Source organism: Rhinopithecus roxellana, chromosome 6, assembly GCF_007565055.1.
Source record: "Rhinopithecus roxellana isolate Shanxi Qingling chromosome 6, ASM756505v1, whole genome shotgun sequence".
Taxonomy (NCBI): Eukaryota; Metazoa; Chordata; class Mammalia; order Primates; family Cercopithecidae; genus Rhinopithecus; species Rhinopithecus roxellana.
This window is the reverse complement of record NC_044554.1, coordinates 138,014,075-138,040,354: the sequence shown is the minus strand read 5'-3', so window position 1 is coordinate 138,040,354 and position 26,280 is coordinate 138,014,075. Positions and strand designations below refer to the sequence as shown.

The following is a 26,280-nucleotide window of genomic DNA, read 5'->3' as shown; positions in this document are numbered from 1 at the left end:
TAATTTTTTGTATTTTTAGTAGAGATGGGCTTTCACCATGTAGGCCAGGATGGTCTCAATCTCCTGACCTCGTGATCTGCTCATCTCAGCGTCCCAAAGTTCTGGGATTACAGGTGTGAGCTGCCACGCCCCACCTCTTCAGCATTTTAAAACAAAAATTTTATCATTTGGAACTATGAATGTAGATCTCTTTTCTACTCCACTGTAGACCATATTTGAAAGAATTCAAATGTTGATTGCCTCATAAATTTTAGTATAATAAGGGCTACCATCCATATATGACTGAATTTATTCATTCAGATGAGTTGTTAAGCATTTCAGAGTACCACATCAACTCAAAAACTTTTACTAAGGACACACTGACTTTCCTAACATAAACAATTTTTGTAACTAAACAATTTGTCCTTAAAGCTAACCAACCATCCTAAATAACTTTTAAAAATTACTGACTTTTTAAACAAAGTTCAAATTATTGTTGTAATATAAAACTTTTTGCCTCAAATATTAATGGAAATCTTAACTCATCTTATTTACAAAAAAAAAAATCGTATGTACTTGAAAGGTCTAGTTTAATATTAAATTGAATATAATTAGTGACTTTATATTTGATTATACAGTAAGTTTTAAAAATAGCATACTTCTCTCCTCATAATGCATAGCAGCTCTTTTGGGGTTAGAAGGACAGACATGAAAAGTAGAAGTTATATAATTAGCCAATTGGACATACAATGTTTTTCAAATTAAATAATTTGAGCTCTTGACCTATATTTTGTACAGGCAAAAACTGCCAGGAAGATGTTGATGAGTGTGACTCCAAGCCTTGCTTTGAGGGAGTAGAATGCCTGAATACCTTTGGTTCCTATCATTGTGGTTCATGTCCAAAAGGATTTTATGGGGATGGAAAAATATGCCATGGTAAAAGTTCCTATTTTCTGCTATAAGATTTCTTTTTTTGCTGCATTTATTTTTTAATAGCATAGTTTCTGTTTTTGACTCATGTATTTATTCAGTGTAAATGTATTAAGTGTCATGCATTGAACTAGATACAAAAGTTGCAAAAATATGTAAGACATGGCCTCTGATTTAATAAGTAAAGTGTAACAGCAGGGAATATGACTAGTAATTACACAGTACAATAAAGTGTTCTGTGTCTTTTGATAGAAATCACAAAAGGGCTAGTAGGAATATTACAAAGGGAATCTTATCTACCTGGAGAAATAGTGAAAACTTTTAAAAAAGGAAGTGACTAGACTATACTAGACACATGAGAACTGAATCTGATAGATCGAGAGAGAGAAAGGCATTCCAGCCAAAAGCAACAGCAGCAGCAAAGGGACAGAAGCAGGTAACATCACAGCACTCTTTGGGCAACCATTGTGAATAGTTCAGTGTGCCTGGAATATAGGAAGAAAGGGGGGCTGCTACAAGAGTTAGAGCTAGAGAGGTAAGCAGTAGCAAGACCACATAAAAACCATGGGGACTCCCTTAAAATTTTGAAGTAGGAGAGAAACACGATACAGTTTACCATGTGAGATAGTTTAAGAAGTAGTGTGTAGGATGGACCACTTGTGGGTAAGGAACTGTGCAAATCTGAAGGTGGGAAGAAGAGTTAAGAAAATATTTCAAATATATAGGAAAAAGATGAAGATATACTAACCTAAGATGAGGTAATGATGAAAGGGATACTAAAGAAGCAAGTTGATTGTACTTGGTCAGTGACGGATTAGTATGATGAGAGAAAGAGATTCATTAAGTTTTAAGTGTTTGATTTTAGTGAATGGGTGTGTACAATTTGCATTTGCATTGCTATGGATGAAACTGCGTCCCCCCAAAATTTATGTGTTGAAGCCCTAACTCCCAGTGTGGCTATATTTGGAGAAAGGAAGTAATTAAGGTTAAATGTGGTTATAAGGGTGGAGCCCTGATCCTATAGAATTAGTATCCTTATATGAAGAGACACCAGAGAGCTTGTGATATATGGACAGATCCAGAAAGCAGCCATCTTCAAGCCAGGAAGAGAGCCTTCACCAAAAACTCAACCAGCCAGTCTGATCACTTTGATCTTGGATCATTGAACCTCCAGAATGGCAAGATAATTTCTGTTGTTTAAGCCTCCCAGTCTGTGGTATTTTGTTATGGCAGCTCAATCTGACTAAGACACGCAAGCAATGTATTGGAAGAACAAGTTGTTTTGGAGGGGAATTATAATGAATTCAGTTTGGATGCACAGAAACTAGGGTTACTATGGAATATCCATGTGAGCTCAGAAAAGAAGATTAAGTTGAAAATATGATTCTTAGAATCATCAGCTATGTCATAGAATTGTTCAGGGAAAACCCTTAGATTTAGAGGAAAGTGGACAAAAAAAAATTGGTGGACATCAACATTTTAAAAGATTAAAAGAGAAAAAACTAAGTTACAGAAGACAGTGTTGAAGATCCATACCTTGGGTTTAATTAAGTGAATGGGACGCTCTTTGATGACATTATGTACTAAGGAAGTAGCAGCATCTTGTGCTTCAAATTGGGCTGAGCCTGCCTAGCCCCACAGATATGAACAACACAGTATAGGATGGTAAGGGGAATTCTCTACTTCTGCTTCTCACATTTACTCCTGAATATCCCATCCCTAATATTCACACCTTCCACTCTAATAAGTGATCTAGCAGTATTCTTTCCCAGACAAGCCCATTTCTTCAATAAAAACTTCATTCAATGGCATTTAAGAGAAAAACAAGTTGAACCAAATCCCCTTACACATGAGTGACTAAATATGTTTCTTAACATTGTCAGTGTCATTTGTATATTGTAGGAAGGGGCTTATTAATACAAAGGGATTTTTGGTTGTTGGTTGTGTTTTCTTAGTTTTATAATAGGCACCACAGTCAATGAATATCAACATGAATATAGCACAGTTATTCTTGAGGTTATTGCTAACTAGTGGGGCACATAAGAATCAGTAGTGTGAAGGGCAAAGTTCTGTGGGAGAACCCAAATGGGCAAAATTGATTGACTGGGTGAATGCAACTGAAGGAAAGTACATTAGCTTGGGCTGCCATAACAGACTTGGGGGCTTAAACAACAGAAATTTATTTTCTCACATTTCTGAATGTTGAAAGTTCAAGATTAAGGTGCGAGTAGGGTTGATTTGTGGTGAGATATCTCTGGTTTGCAGACTGGCTACGTTCTTACCAGGTCTTTCCTGCATGTGTGGTATCTCTTCCTCTTTTTGTAAGGACACCAGGATTAGGGTGCCACTCTTACGATCTCATTTAATCTTTTACCCCCTTAAAGACCCTGTCTCCAAACACGTTCACATTTAGGAGTAGGGATTTAACATATGAATTTTGGGGGGACACAATTCAGTCCATACCAGAAAAGTGGGCAGAAGAGATGACATTTAAGCTAGTTATTTAATCTAATTTGCAGAGTTCCATCCAAGTGGCATTAGTATTGTATGTTCTTATTTGTGGTGCTTTGGTTGTATAATAGTTTAAGTCTCATCTGTTTTTCTTGTTCTCATTTACAGTTGAAACACAGTTTTTAAATAAATTTACTACACACGCTGTGGTTCTCACAAGATCTGATAAAAGTATAAATAAGGAAGAGGATGATAAAGATGCTCAAGGGAGGAAGAGGCATGTTAAGCCAACAAACAGAAATGCCCTTAGTAAGTAATGATCATAGTTAAAGTCTAATGACAAGTAATTCCTCTTGTTTGTTTTCTAGAAGATCAACATATTTATTCCTCAGGTATTTTTATTTTTAGAAAGATCACCTAAAGGTTATATAATGCGGTTTAAAATTTATTCTTTCTCTTGCTAATCTATTCAATCATCTGGGTTATATTTTAGAAAAAAATGCATTTATGTCCTCTAATGGACAAAGCATCATTTAAAGTGATTTCGGAGAAGCTAATAGTTGGAAGTGACTATTTCAAACTTATATTTTATAAATCCCTAGAAATTGGTCATCCAGTATCTGCTCAAACCCTAAAAGTGATAAGAAGTTCACTATTTCACAAGGCCTTACTTGTGTCATAGTGCTTTCTTAATAGCCCTCATTTGGTTCAATCATTCTGTGATTGTCTTCATAAAGTTCTTGTATATTTCACATTGACTTTCTTTACACCTTAGCATTCTGTATTATCAAATGTTATTGTGAATGGACTATCTCTCAAGATATTTTTGATTCCTGGAACCTAGGAAATGTGTCTTGATTTTCATATTATTCCTGTGTTGTCACGTTACTGAATACTCTGATGTACACTGTGGTTTATAGTGGATTATCTTTCTTGATTTTATTGACAGACAATAATTGTTTTTTGCAAATAGGGAGTTTTGTCTGCTATTCTTATTTACTTTCTAGTCTCAATAGTGAGATTTAATTTATACTTATAATGTGCCAGCACTAGGCAGACATTTTTTGTATCTTACCTCATTAAATCCTCGTAATAGCTATTTACAGTAACTGTTATTACTTCTGTTTTACAGATGATTAAACAGAAACATAGAAGGGTTAAGTAATGTGTTCAGATTATAGAGTTTTAAACTACAGAAGAGAATTGAGCCTGAGCAATCTAACTGAAGAGACCAGGGTCTCAAACTTACACTCTCCTTGCAGTGTAGTGCACCTCTAGTACAAAGCCTGTAGGGAAGGGAGGGCTTTGTTAATGGTATGGGAATTCTTCTCTTGTTTCACTATTGACTATGATATCACTGTAGTTTCTGCTAGATACCCTTTGTCCAGTTAATGAATTTTCCTTTTATTAGTTGCTTTTCCAGAATTCCTAGTTTTAAATCAGGAGTGGGTTTTAAATATTATCAAATGCTTTTTCAGCATCATTTATTACTTGCTATAATTGCAGTTAACAAAGTTTCCTTAGACTAATTTTCTCACAATATTTAAAACCAATAATTAATACGTATTACATTTCAACATCATTATGTATTTTCCATATTGTCTTTATGCAATTATATCATATAATTATGTTAATAGATACAAGTGTAATCCTGATATATTTTCCCATAAATGTACTGCTACTTTGATTTGCTAATATTTCATTTAAATTTTTTATATAATGTCACAAATATATTGACTATATGATTATGCCACTTTAATAAAGTGTTTATAAAACTTTTCATCTCTTTTTGTGCATTGCAGCAGTTTTGAAAACACTGTTTCCTTAGTTATTTGGTAAAATTTTTTCATTAGATTATCTGTCTTAGCATCATTTTGGGTAGTAAGTTTAGATTGTTTTTCTATTTCCATCAGTGTTTGTACCTCCTCTTTAGTCAATTTAATCACTTATATTTTGCCAGAAAATCATTTGTCACATTTAGATTTCAAATTCTTGTATACAATTACATGTAGTATTCTTGTATAATTAAAATTGTCTTCTTATATGTAGCTTTTTCACTTTCCTCATCTCCAAAGTTGTTTAGTTATATTTTTCCACTGTTACGGTTTTTGATTTTTCCTAGACAGAAGTTGCCAAACGTTATCTATTTAATTGGGATTAATTTTTTCAAATAATCATTTAGATTTGACTTTCTGCTGATTGCTATCCTTTTACTCTCCTTTTTTATTGATTTGTAGGGTTACTTCATATATCCTGGCCACCTCATATATTCAGATCCCATACATAATCTGTACTTGAAATTATTGTGTTTATCTCTGTGGTTTGCCTTTATCTGTGTTCTGTTTTTCATGAAAGCATTAAATTTTATGTAATCAAGTAAATATATTTTTAAATATTTTATTTATAGCTTTTTAAATAGATACAAGTCTAATTCTGATATATTTTTCCATAAATGTACTGCTACTTTTGATTTGCTGGTATTTCATTTAAATTTTTTATATGATGTCACAAATATATTAAGGATCTCTCAAAGTTTAAGTTATAAATATGAACTCTTAAATTATCTTTTAGAGCATTTATTATTTTATATTTTACATTTAGTTTTTAATTCATTTGAAATTTGTTACTTTATGATATGAAGTAGAGGTCCAATACTTTTTTTTCTTCCAGGCGAATAACAATTATGTAGTACCATTTATAAAATAAGCCACATTGAATTTAAATATCATATTTTTATTTAAAGTCCCTTATATGTTGAGATGTATTTCTGAGTTTTCTATAGTTATTTTCTAATAGTCTTTTTCTATGACAATAATACATTGTTTTGATTAGTGTGGCTTTATACTATGTTTTAATATCTGTAAGGCCAATATCTTCTTATGATTCTGTATTCTGTAATTTTTTTTCTCTCTCTGATATGTACCTTCATAAGAACATCAAATCATTACATTTCAAAAGAAAAAGTGTGCTTTACTAACAGGCATTTGCTAACATATGCTCTTTTCTTACTTTCTTCAATGATAATTTTCGCAATCTGGAGTTTCAATTCTTCTCTGCTTCTTTGTCCAATTCTCACAATAAACAGACAATAAAAGCTCACCTAAGGAGAAGGTTTACATGAAGCAATTTGGTTCTAGAAGGAGTCCCTTCTGTGTACAGAGGCTGAGGGAAGGGGACACTGACTTGGCCCAGTCATTTAAAGCAGGTCTTCTGGGGAGTGCTAGTCCAGGACCTTTTCTGTATTTTTTTTTTTTTTTTTTTTGACACTTAATTGTGCTTACCTTATTGCCCTTATTTATTTTTGGGGCTATATTTGGTGCACTCCTGTTTCTATTAGTCTGAACCTACATACTTTTTATGTTTCAGGAAGTCCTCACATTTTTCAAAAATCTTTCATTGCACTTGTTGCCAACTATGTTAAGGATTATTTTTGTTGTTTTTGGTTCATTTTCTTCTATCTTTTTCTGATTTTGATTTGATTTGGCTTGGCTTTCTCTGTTTTTATATTTTAACACTTTTGAGAATTGCTTTTTGTGAAAACAGTGCAAAATCAAACCCTAAATTTGCAGTAGAAAGTTTAACTAGAAAAACATATCTAATCACTGCTTAAAATGTGTCCTTACTCTAAAACTCATTAGATTTTTCCATACCAAATAAGTAAAAATGCGTTATAAGGAAATGAAGTATTTTAGCAGGGAGAAATAAACAATGACACCGCCCCCCCCCCCCCCAAAAAGGACCTGTAAAAATGTTTTAATTTCTAGTTGAGCAATCGAGAAAAATGGGGGCATAAAATCTCATTTTATCACATTGGGAACATTATTAGAACCGTGGTTCTTTGCCTCTCATATATAATAGCATTTATATAAATTTCCATTTTTTACTTATACATTTAGCTCCTGTCTTATTTACAGGCAAAATTACTTACTATTCTGTGTTTCTGTAGGTTTCATTTTATTTTTGTCACTCCTGTAGTAGTTCTCAATGATTGTTTCGTAGTGAATTCTAAATTGCTCAGGGATAGGGGCTGTACTTTCTTTTATTTTGAGGCTCATGTGTATGAGGTGATCAAACAGGTGTTTGTTAGCCATTTCAAAATCTTAATAAAATAAATTATCGTACTTTGACTTTTATACTATTTAACATGCTGGGTTATTTTGTGTACCCCAAAAGATTATAAGCTCCTTGAAGGCAGAAACAGTGTCATGATTTCTTATTAGTACACAGCTCCTACTACAGTGTTCAACAGTGTAGATACTAAATGAATGAATGAATTAATTAATGTAAAATATTTCATGTAGCAAAGACTATTTATAAATGCTATTGACTCACAGTTTTTAATTTTTTGGTTGTGTAGGTATAAATTTTCAGCCACCATCAACAGAATATTCACTAATTGGTACAAGATTTACTCCCACTCCCGCTACTATCAAGAAGTTATTGAGCACGACTAACAACATCTCCCGCTCATCACTAAAATTAATTACAGCCCAAATGGATAATTCAGTAAAGGCCATTTCCCATCAGATATCAGATTTTGAGCATGTGGATCGTAGTCTTAGTACAAATCTCAGTCTGGGTGAGTTGGAAGTTTCTATGAGGAAAAGCAGCTTTTTAAGCATGAACCCAAACAGCACCCATGGCAAAGTGAAGGACGATATCCAGAACAACATCCAAACAGAGATGGGAGGGTATAACTCTCAAATTAGCAGGTCTTCCCAAGATTACACACAGTATGAAGATGAGTTTGTGTCATCTATTACAAAAGCAATCACTATTTTGCCAGAAAAGTTTGGATCAACCAAAATATCACCTTGTGCTGACTCGCCTTGTTTTCTTGGTGTTTCCTGTGTGCCAAGCTCAGATGGTCTCTTCAAATGTGGACGCTGCCCCTTTGGGTATTATGGAGACGGTGTCAATTGCAGAGGTAGTATGAAACTCTTCAGAAGATGCAAAGAAAAGTATCTAATTCAAGTTTAAGTTATTACAAAGATATGCTTTTCTATTTACTAATTTCTATTTATTCCGCTTTGTTCATTTGTTTCCATTTATTTTATTTATTAATCATTTATACTGTATTCTTACCACATTTTGAAAGAACAAAGCTGGGTTTTCTGAGTTATTTATTAAAATCATGTTAATATTATAGAGTATTACAACTATATAATATATATTACAAATATATTGGAGTACTTCCTGTGTTCCAGGGTCTGTGGAAACATTTTGTATCAACTGTGTCATGTAATCCACATGAACCCACATATTGGGTATTATTTTTCCCATTACACAGATGAGGAAACAGAGCTTTGGAGTGCCCACTGAATTTCCCAGCATTAACCAGCTAAACAGATAAAAGATGTTAATATAGATCTGATTAACACTGTGGTCTGTGTTCTTTTCAGCTCACAGTGGGCATTTAGCACTTCAAATTCTAATTCTGGTATATTTGCTTATTTGCATGAACTAGTTTTCTCTGTAATCTTTCCAGCTCTTTTGAGATTACAGCAAGTCATATATCACTTTAATTTTAAAGGCATTGTTTCTATCTTCTCACAATTATTAACATTGCTTTCTCTGATGAAAATCAACTTTTTGGGTTTGACAACATAAAAGCTGTCGTGTGTTATTGTTTTTCTTTGTGTTTTGGCTTGTTTGAGACTAAACTTAAGCAAGAGAGTTATTGTGTTCTTGTGTTCTTGTGTTCTCAGTATTATCTAGAGGGACTATTAGTTAACTATTCAAATTTCAGAGACTTTTGCTTCTATTATAACTAAGTCTGTGGCAACATGTATGTCCTGTTTTAGTAATCAACCTTTTCTGCTTTGATTTTTTTTAGCCATTTGTAGATATCCATGTGGAAAAAGTAGGGAGTGTGTTGCCCCAAACATCTGCAAATGTAAACCTGGTTACATTGGTTCTAACTGCCAAACTGGTAGGTAACATCATTCATTAGTTTGCATGATAAATTTTATTTGGTAATTGATATGTCTAAAACCTGGGCTTTATTTTATACAGCTCTTTGTGACCCTGATTGCAAAAATCATGGAAAATGTATTAAGCCTAACATTTGTCAGTGTCTTCCAGGACATGGTGGAGCAACCTGTGATGAAGGTGATAATTCAAATTAAAAATCAAATATAAGCCTAAAATATAGCATAATTTTCTTTAAAAATCATTTTACAAGACAATTCAGTTTTACTGTGTATATACTAAAATATTCTTATCAAAGCTGGTATAGGACTCTACATTTTAAAATATTTATTAAACATAATTTATTCAAAGATTCTAAAGAATTAAATTTCTTAAATCAGAGATTGAAGGAGCAATAGCTTATTTGTGATTGGTAAAATTATCCTCTGAAACGATTTGAGGTTTAGTTATAAGGTACTATATATCTACAAATATTTTAGCTTCAAGCAAAAGACAGCTGTGGAGTGACCTACCAAATATGGTTCAAAGAAAGTGTTAAATGCCAAACAACTAGAAAATGTAAAGTAGTAAGAAGAAATCTAAAATGTGAATTTTTAAAAATGCATCTATAGTCATATAATTGCATTGCTTTGGTTTAAATCTTAAGTGGAAAATGTATGAAATAGCATTCCTAAAGTGGATGATACTTTAAAGAAATAAGTTGTTTATTTTAAAATAATATGTGAAAAAATAGTTTGGTAGATGGTGCATATAATTATGAAGAAGCTGAGAGCCATGTTAAATGTTTTTATGGCAAGGCAAGCTACAAATTAACAAATTAAAGTAAATTTAGGGTGAAATAACAGAAACAGTCAATATAAATAGCATACGAAAATAACTATAGAACTATAGGAAAGCTCTATTTGTAAGGCAGGAATACGTAAGTTCTCTCACTTTTCAGAAGAAGGCTAAGGTCCTGTATTTCCTTCCAGTTAACACAAATTTTTATTAATCAAAGCATGCTGCTGATTTGTAAGTGTTTCCAGTATGAATTAATATGGCCAGTCCCACAGAACTAAATTTTGTAGTAAAAGAGGACTTAATGTATTATAAATTGCTCTTACAGCAAGATTTTATTGTGACAGTGCTTTATAAATATAAACTGACTTTTTAAAAATTAAGAACTGACTTAATAACATAATCCATTTCTGCAGAACATTGTAACCCACCTTGTCAACATGGTGGCACATGCTTGGCTGGGAATCTCTGCACTTGTCCTTATGGTTTTGTAGGACCAAGGTGTGAAACAAGTAAGCAAAACTCTCCTGCTGTCTGATATAATGAAACTGCTTCTTTGAATAGTTGGTGGCCTTAATGCTACATGAAATGAACCCAAATTCTAAGTAAAGAACACACATTGATGATTGATGACAACAGATACCATCCTGCATAGCACTGGGATCAACCACAGTGGCCATTACTAAGATAAATAAGTTTGTTTTGGGAAGTAACGTCACTCTGATGCTCTTCATGACCTTTCTTTGAGAAAACAGGAACTCAAATTTGTTAAATTGCATGTAAATTTCTTTTTAAATTTATGTCTATGATTGCTTTCATCAATAACTAATACTTTTCCCAAATAGCCAAGTCTTGTTTACCACTTGGCTCAATGGTTTTCTATTTTTTCCATCTCTATTAACCAAAAATGAAATAAAATAAAATAACTGAATGTGAGAATCAGAAAGCATTTTAAACCCAAATATAAATTATATTTTATCTTTCTCTGTGATCTTATTAATTAGCAGATGTGATTGGCAGTTAAGAGCTAGCTAGATAAAAACCAACAATATGACTACTCCAAGCCTAATCTTTCTTTTCTTTTATTCTGTGATCTCAGTGGTTTGTAACAGGCACTGTGAAAATGGAGGCCAGTGTCTTACACCAGATATTTGCCAGTGCAAACCTGGCTGGTATGGACCCACCTGTAGTACAGGTAAAATGGGAAATATTTTCAATGAACATGTCAATTAAAAGTTAAAATATGCCAGTGTCCTGAAGACATGCACCTAAGAAACGTAAAACTGACCTGACAAGACAAGAATGAAGTTGCTATTTCAGACAGATTTTTAAAACTCTTTCATCTTCATTCCCTTTGTTTTTGTGTTGAACCATGTGGTGTCTCACAGCTTTACTGTTATCTTATCCAACCAATACTGTTTTTGCTTTTGTATTTCCCTCATTCGCCTACCTTGTGGTGAAGAGAAACATGTTGAACCATCTAGATCTCTTTTAAGTTTTTCATCACAATACAAACATCCTATTTCATTAAATATCTAAGCAATTCTGAATTAAGTGCATACCTTTCATGTTATTCTATTTATGTATCACAGTATCAGACTTGTTTTTTTTTTTGAGACAGAGTCTTGCTCTGTCACCCAGGCTGGAGTGCAGTGGTGTGATCTTGGCTCACTGTAACCTCTGCCTCCCAGGTTCAAGCGATTCTCCTGCCTCAATCTCCCGAGTAGCTGGTATTACAGGAGTGTGCCACCATGCCTAGCTAATTTTCGTAATTTTAGTAGAGATGGGGTTTCACCATGTTGGTCAGGCTGGTCTCGAACTCCTGACTTTGTGATCCGCCCACCTCAGCCTCCCAAAGTACTGGGATTATAGGCGTGAGCCACTGTGCCCAGCCTAAGCTTGTTTCTTTGGCAGCAATGTTTGCAATTACCTATGTTTGATCTAATTCATTATAATCTAATGACTTTTTCTCAATGAAAGTGTAATTCAATGTTTATAGCTGGGCAATTATCTGTGAAGCATGATTCAAATGGAAACAAGCATCCATTCGATTTTTGCCCTGATATCAAGTCACATACTGTTAGTGACAGAGACGTGGGATACAATTATGAAAAAAACTATGATACAAGTTGAGTTATGATAAGTAATGTTATTGAAACACAGTTCCTTAGAAGCAGAGAAGGAAGAAATTAATTTTGGCAAGTGGAGTGAGGAAGAAAATAGTATTTACAGTAGATGCTGGTGAATGGGTAGGATCTAGTGTGAAAAATAAAATTGGGGATGTCTTTCAAAGCAAAACAAAGAATGTTTTTGAGTGTGCTAGGACTTGAGTGCCGTGTCCCCATTTTAATTGGGAAGGCGATAAAGAGGTGTGCATGGCTACATGTATTTGAGCAGATTACAAACCATTACAAACTGTTAACACTGTTGAATTGTCCTCTCTTAACTTGCAATCATTTCTTCTAGCTTGCTGATGGCATTCTGAATTCTAATCATAGCCTCTACATTCTTGATAGAGCAGGAGCACTGTCATCTTGGACAAACACCGACACTTTAAATTCCAGCTCCCTTTCGAGCTTTTCTAAGCTTAGTGTTATTTGTAAACTTAATGAACATACTTTCAAAGCGATTATCCAGTAATTTCATTCCTCTTATGTTTGGCAAAGTCTAATTAATTATACATTATGGGTTTTACTTGCAGTAAAAATAAAATATTTCATTATGCACCATTTTGTACTTCTGTGCAGCTTTCATTTTATAAATAATAAAACTTTTATGGTCTCTTTTCCTCTTGCTGTTTATTAGCTTTGTGTGACCCTGTTTGCCTCAATGGTGGTTCGTGTAATAAGCCAAACACTTGCCTCTGTCCAAATGGATTCTTTGGTGAACAGTGTCAGAATGGTAATTAATCTTTCTTTGTATGTAAAAAGGGCAAATGGAAAGTTAGACATCAACAGAGCTCTGAGTAAACATGAGACAAGTTTCAAAGGGAAAGATGCAATTTTCCCCCAGATTTCTTGTAATGTTTCAAGTATGCCCACCAAATTACTAGCTTACAAAAATATATCAAAGTTATTATGTAAAATGGTTATATTTACTCCATATATTGAAGCTCATACCTTGGCACCTCTCTGTGCAGTTTTGTAGGACCAAGGTGTGAAACAAATAAGCAAACTTCTCTTGTAGTCTATTATAATGAAATTGTGTCATTTCTGTGACACAGCAAAAATGTTTGATTTATGGTCAATCTACTGTCCACTATTATCCCATAATCTCTTTTCACCTTAGTTTCATTAAACATTTATGAAGAATCACCTGTGCACAGCACTATGCAAGAAGATACAGAGACATAAAAATGCATTGTTTTTCTCTTTCACGACTTATTATTTTAACACTTTCCCTCATATAGATAATGTTACAGGTTATTTTCAGAATAATGGGGATGTTTTTAGGGTATGAATTAATGTCAACCAATAATATGTAACATATATTTTCTGCATCTTCATATTTTTGCGTTTATAAAAAATGTAGAGTAGATTTTTACTATAGAACATGTCAGAGTATTTCCATAATGTAATTCCTAAAATTCAGATTTTCCTTGCCACAATGCACTTTGATTTGCAATTCTATTTATTTTATTTTGGATGTTGGCTAGGATTCTTAGGATGGAAATAAAGCAGAAAAGAAGCCATCACGCTAACACAGGATATACGGGCGTAGCAAATGAGTTCCTGTAATTCATATTCCTTTGAAGAAGCAGTTGGAGAAACAGAAAGAAGTGAAGATTAAGTTAAGGGAAATCTTGAAAACTAGAAGACTATGGCTAAATCCATGCTAAAGAGTTATATATGTAGTTTTGAATGGAGAATGTAAGGAAAGAAATGAAAAAGTTACATCTTTCATGCTACTTGAAGTAGATGTAAGCTATAGTAAGAAAAGTTGTCTAAAATGTATATGCCAGTTGTATAAGTGGATAAAAGAAGAAATCTCTCAATTATTAAACTGAATTAAAAATTATCTGTTGAACATATTCCATGATATAAGGGCCAGAAAACAGATTATCATTGTGGGAAGAGAGTAGGTTTTACAATTAGCTTGCCTCCACAACTTTCTTGCTGGTATGGAAATTTACTTAAAGGCTCCATGCCTCAGACTTCCTGGCTTTCAAGTATGATCTAGACAGTTGCTATGACATGTGATTCTTATTAGATCTCATCTTCTTGTGAGCCTAAATGGTGGGAAGGGAAGATGGCACACACATTGAAAGTGATTGAATAAAATTAGGTGGAATATAAAGTCATATAAAAAACATATACTGTGTGCACTGTAGAATTTTTAAAAAGGAAGATAAAAAATGAGCTAGAAACATCACAAAACAGTTAAACTACTAAACTAGTAAGCAAGGCTTAGGATGTATGGCCGGAGAGATGTTTAAATACACCTTCCAATTTGCTTCACCTCTTGGATTTCACATGGCGAGTGAATCCAATTACTTAGCCCACTTTAGGGTTTGGTGACAGAATGAGGCCTATAGATCTCATAAATATATGTGGAGGGTGGATTTTCTCATAAACCTCCTTTTCCTAATGTGGGATTATGGGTAGACATGGCCAAGCTTAAATTGTATGCCCTTTGTATATATTATTTTAATTATATATGCTTTTTTGCATAAATAATGTATTTCTACACTCAAGTTTTTGTGGATAATTACTTATAGCAAGATTACCCATCATAAACAATTTGTGGAGCTTTTTTAACTTTTAAATTCCTAACCACAGGCATTTCCTATGGAGTTTTCATAGTAGAAAGAATATACGTTTTCTAATAAATAATAATCTTAAATTGTGTGAAGGATAGGGTGCGGAAAATGTAAGAACATTTCTCCACCAATAAAAAGTATCAATAAAATGTCAGAGAAATAACAGTAGACTCAAACATGAGCCAAAAAAAAGTTCAACCTAAAATACTGGAAACTGTTTGCTAAAAACTTGCATTTATATTGTTACTATGAAGTTCTATATTATTTCCATTCAAAAATCTATTTGAAAACAGTAGAATTTTTCTTACAGTTTTTGAAAATAAAGAAAGCAACTATTAATTCAAACTGGGAGTCAGTCCACACTAGTCTTATTAATACCAGTTAATATGAAATTTATTTTTAAAATACAAACTAACATTTATTTACTTATTGTTTAGGAAGAAATTAAATTTTAAATTTTCTAGACAGGTTTTCCTGTGTATTACTTAAAAGAAATGCCTGCCTTTAATTTTCATACCTGGAAGAAACATGAAGTAATCATAACCCTCTCATAAAATTAATACATATTAACCTCTGCATTTCATAAAACAGAATTGAACACATAGGAGCTACCAGTAAGATATATTCAAAATTATCTAACAAATATTCTGAATAAAGCCAAGGATTTATTGTTAAAAAGACTTTTACCAAGCATTCACAGGAATAAGTCACATATAAAGCTCTGCCTTCATAATCTCAGTAAATACTCAAAAGTTAGTTTAAAAGTGCTTTCTCAGTGTGTGGAAAAGTGTTGAGATTTGTCTATTTTCCACAAGAACAGGCACATTCTTATTTTGAGCTAAGTTTTGACTTATTTTCTGGGTTTTGTCCAGATCATTCCATGCTTTACTTTGTTGTATAGTGAAACATAAGTTAAAGTTTATAATGTATTCATTGTTATATGAAAGACTCAATTTGTTATGAGCACTTATATATATTTCAAACTGTGCTAACCCAATAGCAGCTTATAGATATAAGCATTGCATTTCATGATTTAGAAAGGACAGGTTTAATGAGTGATCTTTTATTTTAATAGCACATTTCTCTGCCTTATGGCCACATTGATGAAAAGCACATGATGCAATGTATCATATGTAATAATGGAATATGTAATATTCACAGATTGCTGCCATGTGTTCTTTTAGCTTTCTGTCACCCTCCCTGTAAGAATGGTGGCCACTGCATGAGAAATAATGTGTGCATCTGTCGTAAAGGATACACTGGTAGGAGATGCCAAAAAAGTAAGACATCATTAAATATATTTGTCAACTACAGGTAAAGCAAAGACAAAACTATTGAATTTAAGGGCTGATTTTTCATGCTTTTACCTTAAGGCATCTGTGATCCTATGTGCATGAATGGAGGAAAATGTGTGGGACCGAACACTTGCTCTTGTCCTTCTGGTTGGAGTGGGAAACGATGCAACACACGTAAGAGGAATACTCTTAAAACGTTGAAACTTTCGTCCTTCGTGGGAATGTAAAATAGAATTTAAAACAAAGAGCATTTTTTTTTCACTTTTGCTTGCTTGGTCTTTTTAAAATTTTTGCATATTTATTCCTGCTTTAGGAGATACCTTTTTGAAACAGAAAGAGTTTTTACTCTTCTGAACTCATTCTTTCAGGTTAGCAGAAGAGGATATATTGTATTTTTCAGTTTTTCTACTGCACTTGCCAAGGTAAATAACAAGTCCTTAAGTCCTGAAGTCGGGGTCAGGGAAAGGTTTTAAAAAATTACTGACTTCTTGGCCCCACCTCAAACCATCCAGTTCTGAATTTTCCAAGAGGAGGTAACAGTGCCATTCAGACTGGTTAGCTCCTGAGGGTGGCTGTCTTTATTCAAATGTTTCATTTTTTTCCTTTGTATAAATTATTTTAAATTAGCCACTACTAGAGTGTTTCGATCAAAGTGAAAAAATGAGAAGCAACATAGATGTCCAGCAATTGGAGAAAAGTTAAATCACGACACATTGAAACAGTGGAACATTTTGCAATTGTTAAGGTCACATTTTCCAAGAATATGTAGTGACATTCAAAAGTGTTCTTGATAAAATATTAGGGAAAAAAATTCTTTAATCACTTACTTGTAACTGTTTCTTTTTTTTTTTTCCTCTAATGAAAAGTTTCGTGGGTTATGGATAGGATTTGACTAGTCATTTAAAATTTTAACTTGTTTATATTTCGATTGGCAGCTATCTGCTTGCAGAAATGTAAAAACGGTGGTGAATGCATTGCTCCCAGCATATGCCATTGTCCTTCCTCCTGGGAAGGAGTGCAGTGTCAAATACGTAAGCCCACAGGATGTTTTTCCTACTGTATGTTCTGGATTGGAATCTGTTATAATAATTAAAGTATAGCCATAGGACAAATCCGTAGGGGGAAAAAAACTCCAACATGCTGATCCTTTTTAAAAAATGATTTTAGAAATAAAACAAAAACTTACTAAATTTTATATCCATTTAAAAGAAAAAAGTGTAGTATGACATATTAATAGTTTGTGTGGCAGAGATAATTTCAAATTGTGGTCTGTGCGTTACCAATAGTTTCCCCAGGTGGGTCAAAGAAGGCGTTGATATATAGAAGTTTAAATATTATTTCATATTATAAGATAAATACATATTTATCATAGATACCTTAGAAAATATGGAAATGTATTAAAAATTAATCACTCTAGGCCAGGCGCGGTGGCTCATACCTGTAATCCCAACATTTTGGGAGGCCGAGGCAGGCAGATCACGAGGTCAGGAGATTGAGACCATCCTGGCTAACACGGTGAAACCCCATCTCTACTAAAAATACAAAAAATTAGCCAGGCAAAAATTAGCCAGGCATGGTGGCGGGCGCCTGTAGTCCCAGCTACTCGGGAGGCTGAGGCAGGAGAATGGCGTGAACCCAGGAGGCGGAGCTGGCAGTGAGCTGAGATTGCGCCACTGCACTCCAGCCTGGGCAACAGAGCGAGACTCTGTCTCAAAAATAAATAAATTAATAAATAATAATTTTTAAAAAATCACTCTAAATTTCACCATCCAGAATTACTTTCGGTTTCTTTTTTAGAGTTTTAGCATATTTCCATCCAATATTAGTCATGAATTTCTACCTAGATGAAATCTTAAGACATAGAGGAAGATCAAATTTTATGCAATTTTGAAAGTTTTTGTGGAAACTTGCAATAACATGTTAAAATATTACCAATTATTAACTTAATGGGAAAAACTTGAAATTCCCCAAAATATTTCCAAATGGTTAATAATTATATAATTAAAAAATTGATGGCCACGTGTATTGTAAACTGAAATTACACAGTTTTATTATGATATGCCTTTTTCCTAGAAATAACGTACCCTCCATTTCAGTGTCTTATGAACCACACCCTTGTTTCCATGCACCAGAAATTTTGCATGTAATTTTTGTGACTCTTAGACCCTATTTTATTAGTAATTGCTATTGTAATTTATACATTTCTTATCCTAGAAAAATAGCTCAAAGTACTATTAAGTGCTGGTATTTACAAAAGAAATGTATGCTCAAATATTGATAATTCCAATTGGAATTTAGATGTGATAAAATGCTAGAAAAAAAGAGTTAGCAACCCTGACTTGGGCTGCTTGTTCTGGAGTCAGCTCTATATGGACCATAAGAGAGAAGGATGAGAAGATGTTAAAAGCACATTAATGAGGAAATACGCTTCAGTGGTTGCAGATTGAGATTGTCTGAGCACAGCCTGAAGCTGTGCACTCTGTTTCTGCATCCTGCAGCATTTTTATGTGAATTTAAAAGTCATCCTACTTCAAATTCTTTATTTCAAACTATTGAGAAACTGTCTTAATATATTGATATTTCTTAAACAAAATATGTTAGTACCATCTGTTGGAAAATTGTTGTAATAAAAATTCAAATCTATGATATCTATCATGTGAATGCTGTTTTCTTAGCTGTGGAGCCCTCATGGATTATACAACCTGCCCAATTGTATACAGCAGTCCTGATGAAAAGATACCCTGTCAATGTTGCATTTATCTTAAAGGACATATTATTCTTGAATGTGTAAGCTTCAAGTATGTGATATTGAAGCAGTATTTCTCCTATAAAAATAACTATTATTTACAATTTTATGGTATGCTCATTTTCACTCAATATTACTTGAAAGAATTTATGTCGTTTAAAAACAAAATTTGAAGCAATATATTAAGTTCCATAATTTAAATACTAGAAAAATTCCTTTTACCTCCCCCCTTATGTTTAACATTTTAGTTATTTACAAGTTATTATTAAGTATTATAAGTATTTTCTTTCTACCGGTAGATGATAACTAGATTGAGATATTGAGATAATTGAGATAGATGTAGGTATTTTCAATTGCCTTGGGAAAGACTTCAAAGAAGAAATGTATGATATAGACAGTATGAGTATCTTTCAGAAATTTTCAGACGAGTTATTTCACATTAAACTTCCAATGATAGTATAAAAATTGTCAAATTTTCCATACACTACCCGGTACTGGATTGTCTCTTTTAAATTTTTGCTTAATGTTAAAAAACAAATTATAGATGCTATCTTCTGTTAATGACTTGAGCTCCTCTAGAAAAAAAAAAAGATATATTTCAAATATTTTAAAATGTAGTCAATGAAATTTTTGTTTCTTTTAATAATATCTTTATAGAATTCCAAAAGTGTTGTTTGAGTTTTGGGTGCTTTGTTTTTGATGTGTACGTGTGCTCTGAAAGATGGGAGTGCACAGAACAGATCCATTCATTGATGGTTCATTAATAGATTCTTATGATTGCATTAGTGTCCAATCACCATATAGCCTCAGACCACTAGGATAGAATATGTCACAAACATTTCATGTTAAAAGATGATCATTCTAAAAATTTGTGTATTGCAGCAATTTGCAATCCAAAATGTCTTTATGGGGGCAGATGCATATTTCCCAATGTGTGTTCCTGCCGCACTGAATACTCGGGAGTCACATGTGAGAAGAAAATACAGGTATTTCAAAGTTTAAAGAAAAAATAAATTTTAGACATTGACATTTGCATATCTCTTCTACTTAGAAATTGCTACTAATCAATGTTTTATTTTCTCTTATTTTCAAAATAAAAAATAAAAGCATTTATTTGCCTCTAAAATTAAAAATTATATCATTTTTGTGTTATGGTAGAGTTATTATATAAAACTTTGATGTGTTTTTAAGGAATTTCAATGTATAGATACAACTGTCCAATGTAATGCAGTATTTCATGACACTGTAGTTGAGACAGCAAATATTCCACAAAATAGATTCAAGACACTTATTTGTAGAGCCATTGCTATAAAACATATATTTAAAAAGTTTCTGCGATCCTATTTCTTCACAGAGGATTAAACTGCATTTTGTTTGGTCTCTAATCTTAGATTTCCAAATATCAACAGCCGAAATATTATTTCAGTCCTAATTCCTATACACACAAGGGTAGCTCTAATAATCTCTCTCCCTCTCATACAAACACACAGACACACAAATGCAGCAAATCTCTCAAAAATGTCTTAAAGTTAATCTGTAGGAGTTGTAATTCAAAAAGTCATTATATGCTATTTAGTACTTCAAAATGCCCCAGGGTCATGAATATAAAAGTATGCTGGAGTACTACAATTTGACAACTGATTAGAAATTTTCTTCTTGAAGCTTGATATGGATCAATCTGGCTTGGAGACAATATGGATATATGTATAGTTTTCTCCGAGCACTGGTGTCATCCTGTAGGATTGGCTCCCATTATGAAAATAACCAGCTCATAACAGGGCTATGGTCTGAAAACTGGAAAGCAAAAGTTATTGAGTACTTATTTGATTAAATATTGTTTGAGAAAAATAAAAATAAAAGCCTCAGCTTCCTTGGTTTTGAAGGCAGCCTAAATATATATTATTTGATTTGATCTGATGTGAGATTTTTATGGCACAGAAAACCCTAGGACCTCTAAAGCTTTTTAACTCCACTTTGACAGTACTAAACTAGTGGCTGCTCTATATTCTATTTTATGTATGTATTTGCCATCTGAATCCTTCCTTATATGATCAATAGCGAATCATCTTTATCCCCATTAATGTTGCTTCTGAGAATACATTTGAAATCACACTAAGGGGGAAAAATGCCAGAAGGCCATGGGGAAGGAAAAGAGGAGAAAAGGCTAAGCATGAGCAGGTTTCTACTGTAACCTGCTCTCCCAAGCTTCTAACTTCAATCTCATTCTGGCTTTATTCTGTTGATCACTGGTGTCATTCTTTTTTTTCACTTGCTCTCGATATTTCTTTGGCTCCCACACATAGGTTAAAACATAAATTTCTCTTTAGTGGGAAAAAAGCAACCACCATCCACGGGTATCCACAGAACCTCCAACTCCATCCTTTGCTCCCGTCTTCCCTACCTTCCCCAAAGGAGGGTTCCGGCTGGCTAACTACCTCCTGGCTCTTCCTCAGGCAACCTGAGATAGTGGATAAAAAAAAAGAAATGGAGCTTACTGATAGGATTGCTAGAATTTCAATGAAAAAGAATTACTGGCTAGAGACAAGAAACACAGAGAAAGGGAAAATAAGCAAAGGAAGAAAAAGGTGCTAAAGAGGGTGGGTTGATAAAAGGCTTTGGGAAGCATCATAACCTCCTGCTTGTGGCTCAGTGCACTCACTCTGACCCTACCACTTAATTTGCTCTGTGATTTCAGTCAAGTTTAATCCCCTGAGTCTCAGTTTTCTCATCTGCAGTATGGCATTAATAGTAGCACCTAATAATAGGCTTATTGTAAGGATTAAATATGTTAATATATGTGAAATACTTAGAATGGCACCTGGGACATAACAAGCACTATGTAAGAGTTTGTAACTAATTACATCGAATAGAGGAATAGAAAGAAGTGGAGAAGGAAAAGGATGGGCAATGCATTATGAGTATCAGTGGTTTTTTCCCGAGGAATATTAAAACATTAATTTGTTTTATTGGGCATGGATGTTTCTAAAGTGTAACATTTTGCCAAGGTGGAGTCACCTAGTATGCAAGCTCCATTTGATTATGACTGCTTGGACCTTAAATATAATCTTGATTAGATTTCAATTTTATGAAAACAGTATTGAGCCTAGTGGCAAACAGAACCAAAAGAGCTTTATGTATCATGTCAGAGGGAAGGAGGCAACAAATAATGAGTATGGGTTAAATGATTTTATACTATTCATTGAAACACAATTTCCTTCTTCCTACTACAGATAAGACACCATTGAGTAGCATCAAGTATATGAATTACAAGCCTGTATCTTAAGAATGGAAATGTTTTGTTCAGAAAAAGTTGGAGATAACTTGAAGTTTATTTGAACATCATTCAAAAAATATCTTAAAGACTGAAGAAACTAATAAAATACATAATGATCTTAGTTGTAATCATTAGAGAAAAGGAAAGAAGAAATCCAGGTAATCTAAATTTGATGTTGAGATGGGATAGGATATTTACATATTGAGATGATGTATCTGATATTCCATCCATTCACAATATTTAATAAACTGAGTATTTTCTCAGCCCTAACTGTGACTATGTCTGCATCATTAGTAGTCAGTCAACCTAATGGAAACCACTTGATATCATCCTGATAGACGATATTTAATTCAGAACAAGGGGCTCACAGGACTATTTGAAGGATGGGGAATGAGGGTTGGGAGCTAGAGATTAGGAAAGCCACCGCTGATCAGAGTGGGTAATAATGAAGACGTTAGCCCAAAGCTCCAAGCAGGTTCTTTTCAGAGACTTTCCTGGAGCTGCTACAATACTTGAGAATCTTTAAAAACTACCACCAACTGTCTTAGGCAAAGTAGATTATTCTCAAATTTTTGCTAGAAAGCCACTGTGAATTTCATCTTTCCAAGCATCAAGCTGCAAACACCTCTGAAAAGACTAACAACTTCCTCTTCATTTCCATCTTCCTACTCTCCAGCAAATTTTTCTCATTGGCAAACTCTGACCCAGAACCACACGGATAAATGGATTCTGAAAAATGTAATTCCCAGCCTTACAAAAAAGTGGCAGTGTTGTCCTGGGCCCAAAAGTGAGAAAACAAGACACCAGACATGCTAAAAGGTGTCTTGCATCTGATTGCTCTTTCATCTTTCAATTTTTTTCTGTAGCATGATCCATTTTGGTATATGAATCGAGAGAGATGATCACAAAACCAAATCCTTCTACAGATATCACAAGAAAAGTGTATGTGGATGCTTAATAAAAGCAAAGTTAAATTACAATACATGAATAGTTGGGGAAGTGGGTAACAACAACAGGGAATACACATATAATTAAAGGATTTGCCTCAGAGATGCAAATAATTGCAAGTTACCTGGGGTTATAAAGTTTCCTTTTTCCTGCTATCTCATATTTTACCTCAAACATTCATTTGACTTTCAGAAAACATGTTATTTTAATTTGAACATGACCATCTTAAATCATATACATTTACAAAGGCTCATTTTTCTTTTCTTTTAAGTAGAAAGTTTGAGCATTCCTAAGCCATATCTAACCTGTAAGATAAAGTAAGACATGATCAGAATAAAAGTACTGCTACATTTGCTAAGGACCCTTTAAGTATTAACATCCAATGTCAGAATTAAAGAGTTTTTAATTTATCATTTTGTATTTACTAAAAGGCAGTTTTAATAGATTGCTTAGGGGACCATAATATAAACCAAAAATAAAATTCAAAGCCTCCCAACCAGTGGAAAGAACTCTTCTCAAGTAATGGAATTCCAAAGTAAACCTGAAACATTGGTTCAGGACGTCATGGGAATGGATGGTCAGACGTGCCTCATTATACCCTCATCCCTTTGGAATTCAGGCACAACCCACCAGCGTTAACATCAAAACAGAGACCTTAAAAGTCACAAAGCAGACTTTTTGTAGCAATAAGATACCAACATGACAGATAACAGGCCCTGAAATAAAGTATTTTACCCTAAAATGTATTTTTTGACATATTTTGAAATGTCCCTGAAAAGCTATCTCTTTTGGGGAAAATCTACATTCTATAGAGAATCCCACCCCTTTCTGAGTTTTTTTCTTGATCCAGAAGAGAATAAACTAAGAGTTTGACACCTTTTTAAGCCTGATAACAACCATTTGCAATCTCATCTCTCTGAAGCCTCCTACCTGGAAGCCTCATCTGCATAACAAGAACCCCTTGGTCTCCACAACCCCTTATTTTAACCCAGACACCCCCTTCTGTTGATTCTGGATCTTTAGATAAACTCTTTCAACCAATTGTCAATCAGAAAATTCTTGAATCCACCTATTATGTGTCCCTAAAATATATAAAACCCAGCTGTAGCCTGACCTCCTTGGGCACATGTTCTCAGCATCTCCTGGGGCCATGTCACAGGCCATGATGACTCATATTTTGCTCTGAATAAATGTCTTCAAATATTTTACACAGTTTGATTCTTTTCATCAACAATAACATACTTCACTATGTTTTATATTACCAGAAATTCAGAAATACAAATGCAAAATAAATGTTAACACTTAGTGTTAATTCTTCAGCTTTTGTGAAAATAAGAGTATGGTACTAATATTCTTCAGCTTTTGTGAAAATAGGAGTATTGTAGATAAAAGTGAATGCTTTTTAAATTTAGTAATTGGAATTAAAATACTATGAAAATAGATACATTTTTATATCAATTTGACAACTTTGCTCAGGATATAATTGTATGAGTAGAAAACAAATTCAGTTTCTTCCTAGTGTACTCTCACAACACAACAATCAACACAGAAGGCTTCTGTGACCGCTGGTCAGCAAGAAGTTTGTGGGGGAGTTCTCCCCAATAATTAACCAATTCTGCAGCAGACACCAGCTGGATGTCCTCTTAATTCAATGCAATTCTGACGCTATCTACCTGTAGTAGCATCAGATGCCACAGGTTGAGGGCTCCGTCCCCAATTCCTCAGACTTCCTACCTTCAGATGCCAGTCACATGCCCGAGGTTGTTTTACCTGTGCTTCTGACTGCCAGTTATAGAGTTCCCACAATCTCCTCCTCTCAGGTTTGATTAGTTTGCTAGAATGGCTCACAGAACACAGTGAAACACATTTACTGCTTTATTATAAAGGATGTTACAAAGGACACAGGTGAAGAGATGTGTTGGGCAAAGCATGTAGGAAGGGGTGCAGAGCTTCCACGCCCTCTCTGGGCTCCTCCAGGAACCTCTGTGTATTCAGCTATCTGAAAGCTCATCTGAACTTTGTCCTTGGACTTTTATGGTGACTTCATTACATAGGCATGAGTGATTGAACCATTGTCCATTGGTGATTGACTTAACCTTCAGCCTCTCTCCCCTCCCTGGAGGGCTGGGCTGAAATGCCTAAAGGTGTCTTGGTCTTTCCTATGACCAGCCTCATATGACCTGGCTATCCAGGAGTCCCCAGCTATCAGTCAACTCATTAGCATACAAAAAGATACTTATCACTTTGGAGATTATAAGGATTTTAGGAGCTATATATCAGGAATGGGATGAAGATCAAATATATATTTCACAATGTCACAACCACATAGCAATTTTATCAATAGTCTTATTAAATTGATTTTCAAGGTAAACTTTTTATGGTTTAAAAGTTATAATTGCTTAAAGACTTATTCTGAGATACCTAAACTAATGCAGTCATGCACCACATAATGAACGACGTTTCAGCTAATCACAGAATGTATATGTGATGGTGGTCCCCTGAGACTGTATTACCATATTTTTCTGTACCTTTTCTATGTTTAGATCTACAAATACTTACCATTGCGCTACAATAACCTACAGTATTCAAATACAATAACATGTTGTAAAGATTTGTAGCCTAGGAGCAGTAGGCTATCCCATAGAGCGTGTGTGTAGTAGGCTAAACCACCTAAGTTTGTGTAAGTACATTCTATGGTGTTAGTATAAAGACAGAATTACCTAATCATGCATTTCTCAGAACATATACCCTTCATTAAGTGACGCGTGAATGTACATTACATTTTTCATAAACATTGTTTAGATCTACATCAAGAATCTCAATAAAATTAAAATATTAATCAATACACCATCCATTTATAATAGATTTAATGGACCTGCTTATGTTAATAATGAGGAAATGCTGTGGTTTACAAATTTTATGTAAAATCATCCTTATGAAAGCTAATGACTCATGGAAATGAAAGTAATGTTTAGAATATAATGCGAGTTTAGAAAAGCAAGAAATTTGATAAATTTATCGCAAGAGATTTAATTTTTGGCTTATATCTTGATGATATTTTGCATCAATTAATTTCAACGTATTTTATTCACAGTTTATTTGGAAAATACTTTGAAAATAGTGAGTGTTTAAAAATTAAGCAAAAGTAATTGAAAATACGTAACTTTCAATATTTATCTTATAATTTTAT

General features: G+C 33.7%; 1 protein-coding gene across 1 annotated transcript in view; it reads left to right on the top strand.

Moving 5' to 3' along the window:
- Nucleotides 1-22,412, top strand: part of VWDE (von Willebrand factor D and EGF domains) — an 83,501-nt gene extending 61,089 nt beyond the window's left edge. Inside the window, exons 19-29 of the mRNA XM_030932029.1 lie at nucleotides 3,529-3,669; nucleotides 9,197-9,292; nucleotides 9,376-9,471; nucleotides 10,485-10,580; nucleotides 11,168-11,263; nucleotides 12,874-12,969; nucleotides 16,012-16,107; nucleotides 16,201-16,296; nucleotides 17,058-17,153; nucleotides 19,751-19,854; nucleotides 22,099-22,412. Coding sequence (XP_030787889.1) covers nucleotides 3,529-3,669; nucleotides 9,197-9,292; nucleotides 9,376-9,471; nucleotides 10,485-10,580; nucleotides 11,168-11,263; nucleotides 12,874-12,969; nucleotides 16,012-16,107; nucleotides 16,201-16,296; nucleotides 17,058-17,153; nucleotides 19,751-19,854; nucleotides 22,099-22,113 — 1,028 coding nt within the window. The 3' untranslated portion in view covers nucleotides 22,114-22,412. The remainder of the gene's footprint in view (nucleotides 1-3,528; nucleotides 3,670-9,196; nucleotides 9,293-9,375; nucleotides 9,472-10,484; nucleotides 10,581-11,167; nucleotides 11,264-12,873; nucleotides 12,970-16,011; nucleotides 16,108-16,200; nucleotides 16,297-17,057; nucleotides 17,154-19,750; nucleotides 19,855-22,098) is intronic.
- Nucleotides 22,413-26,280: the final 3,868 nt, after the last annotated feature.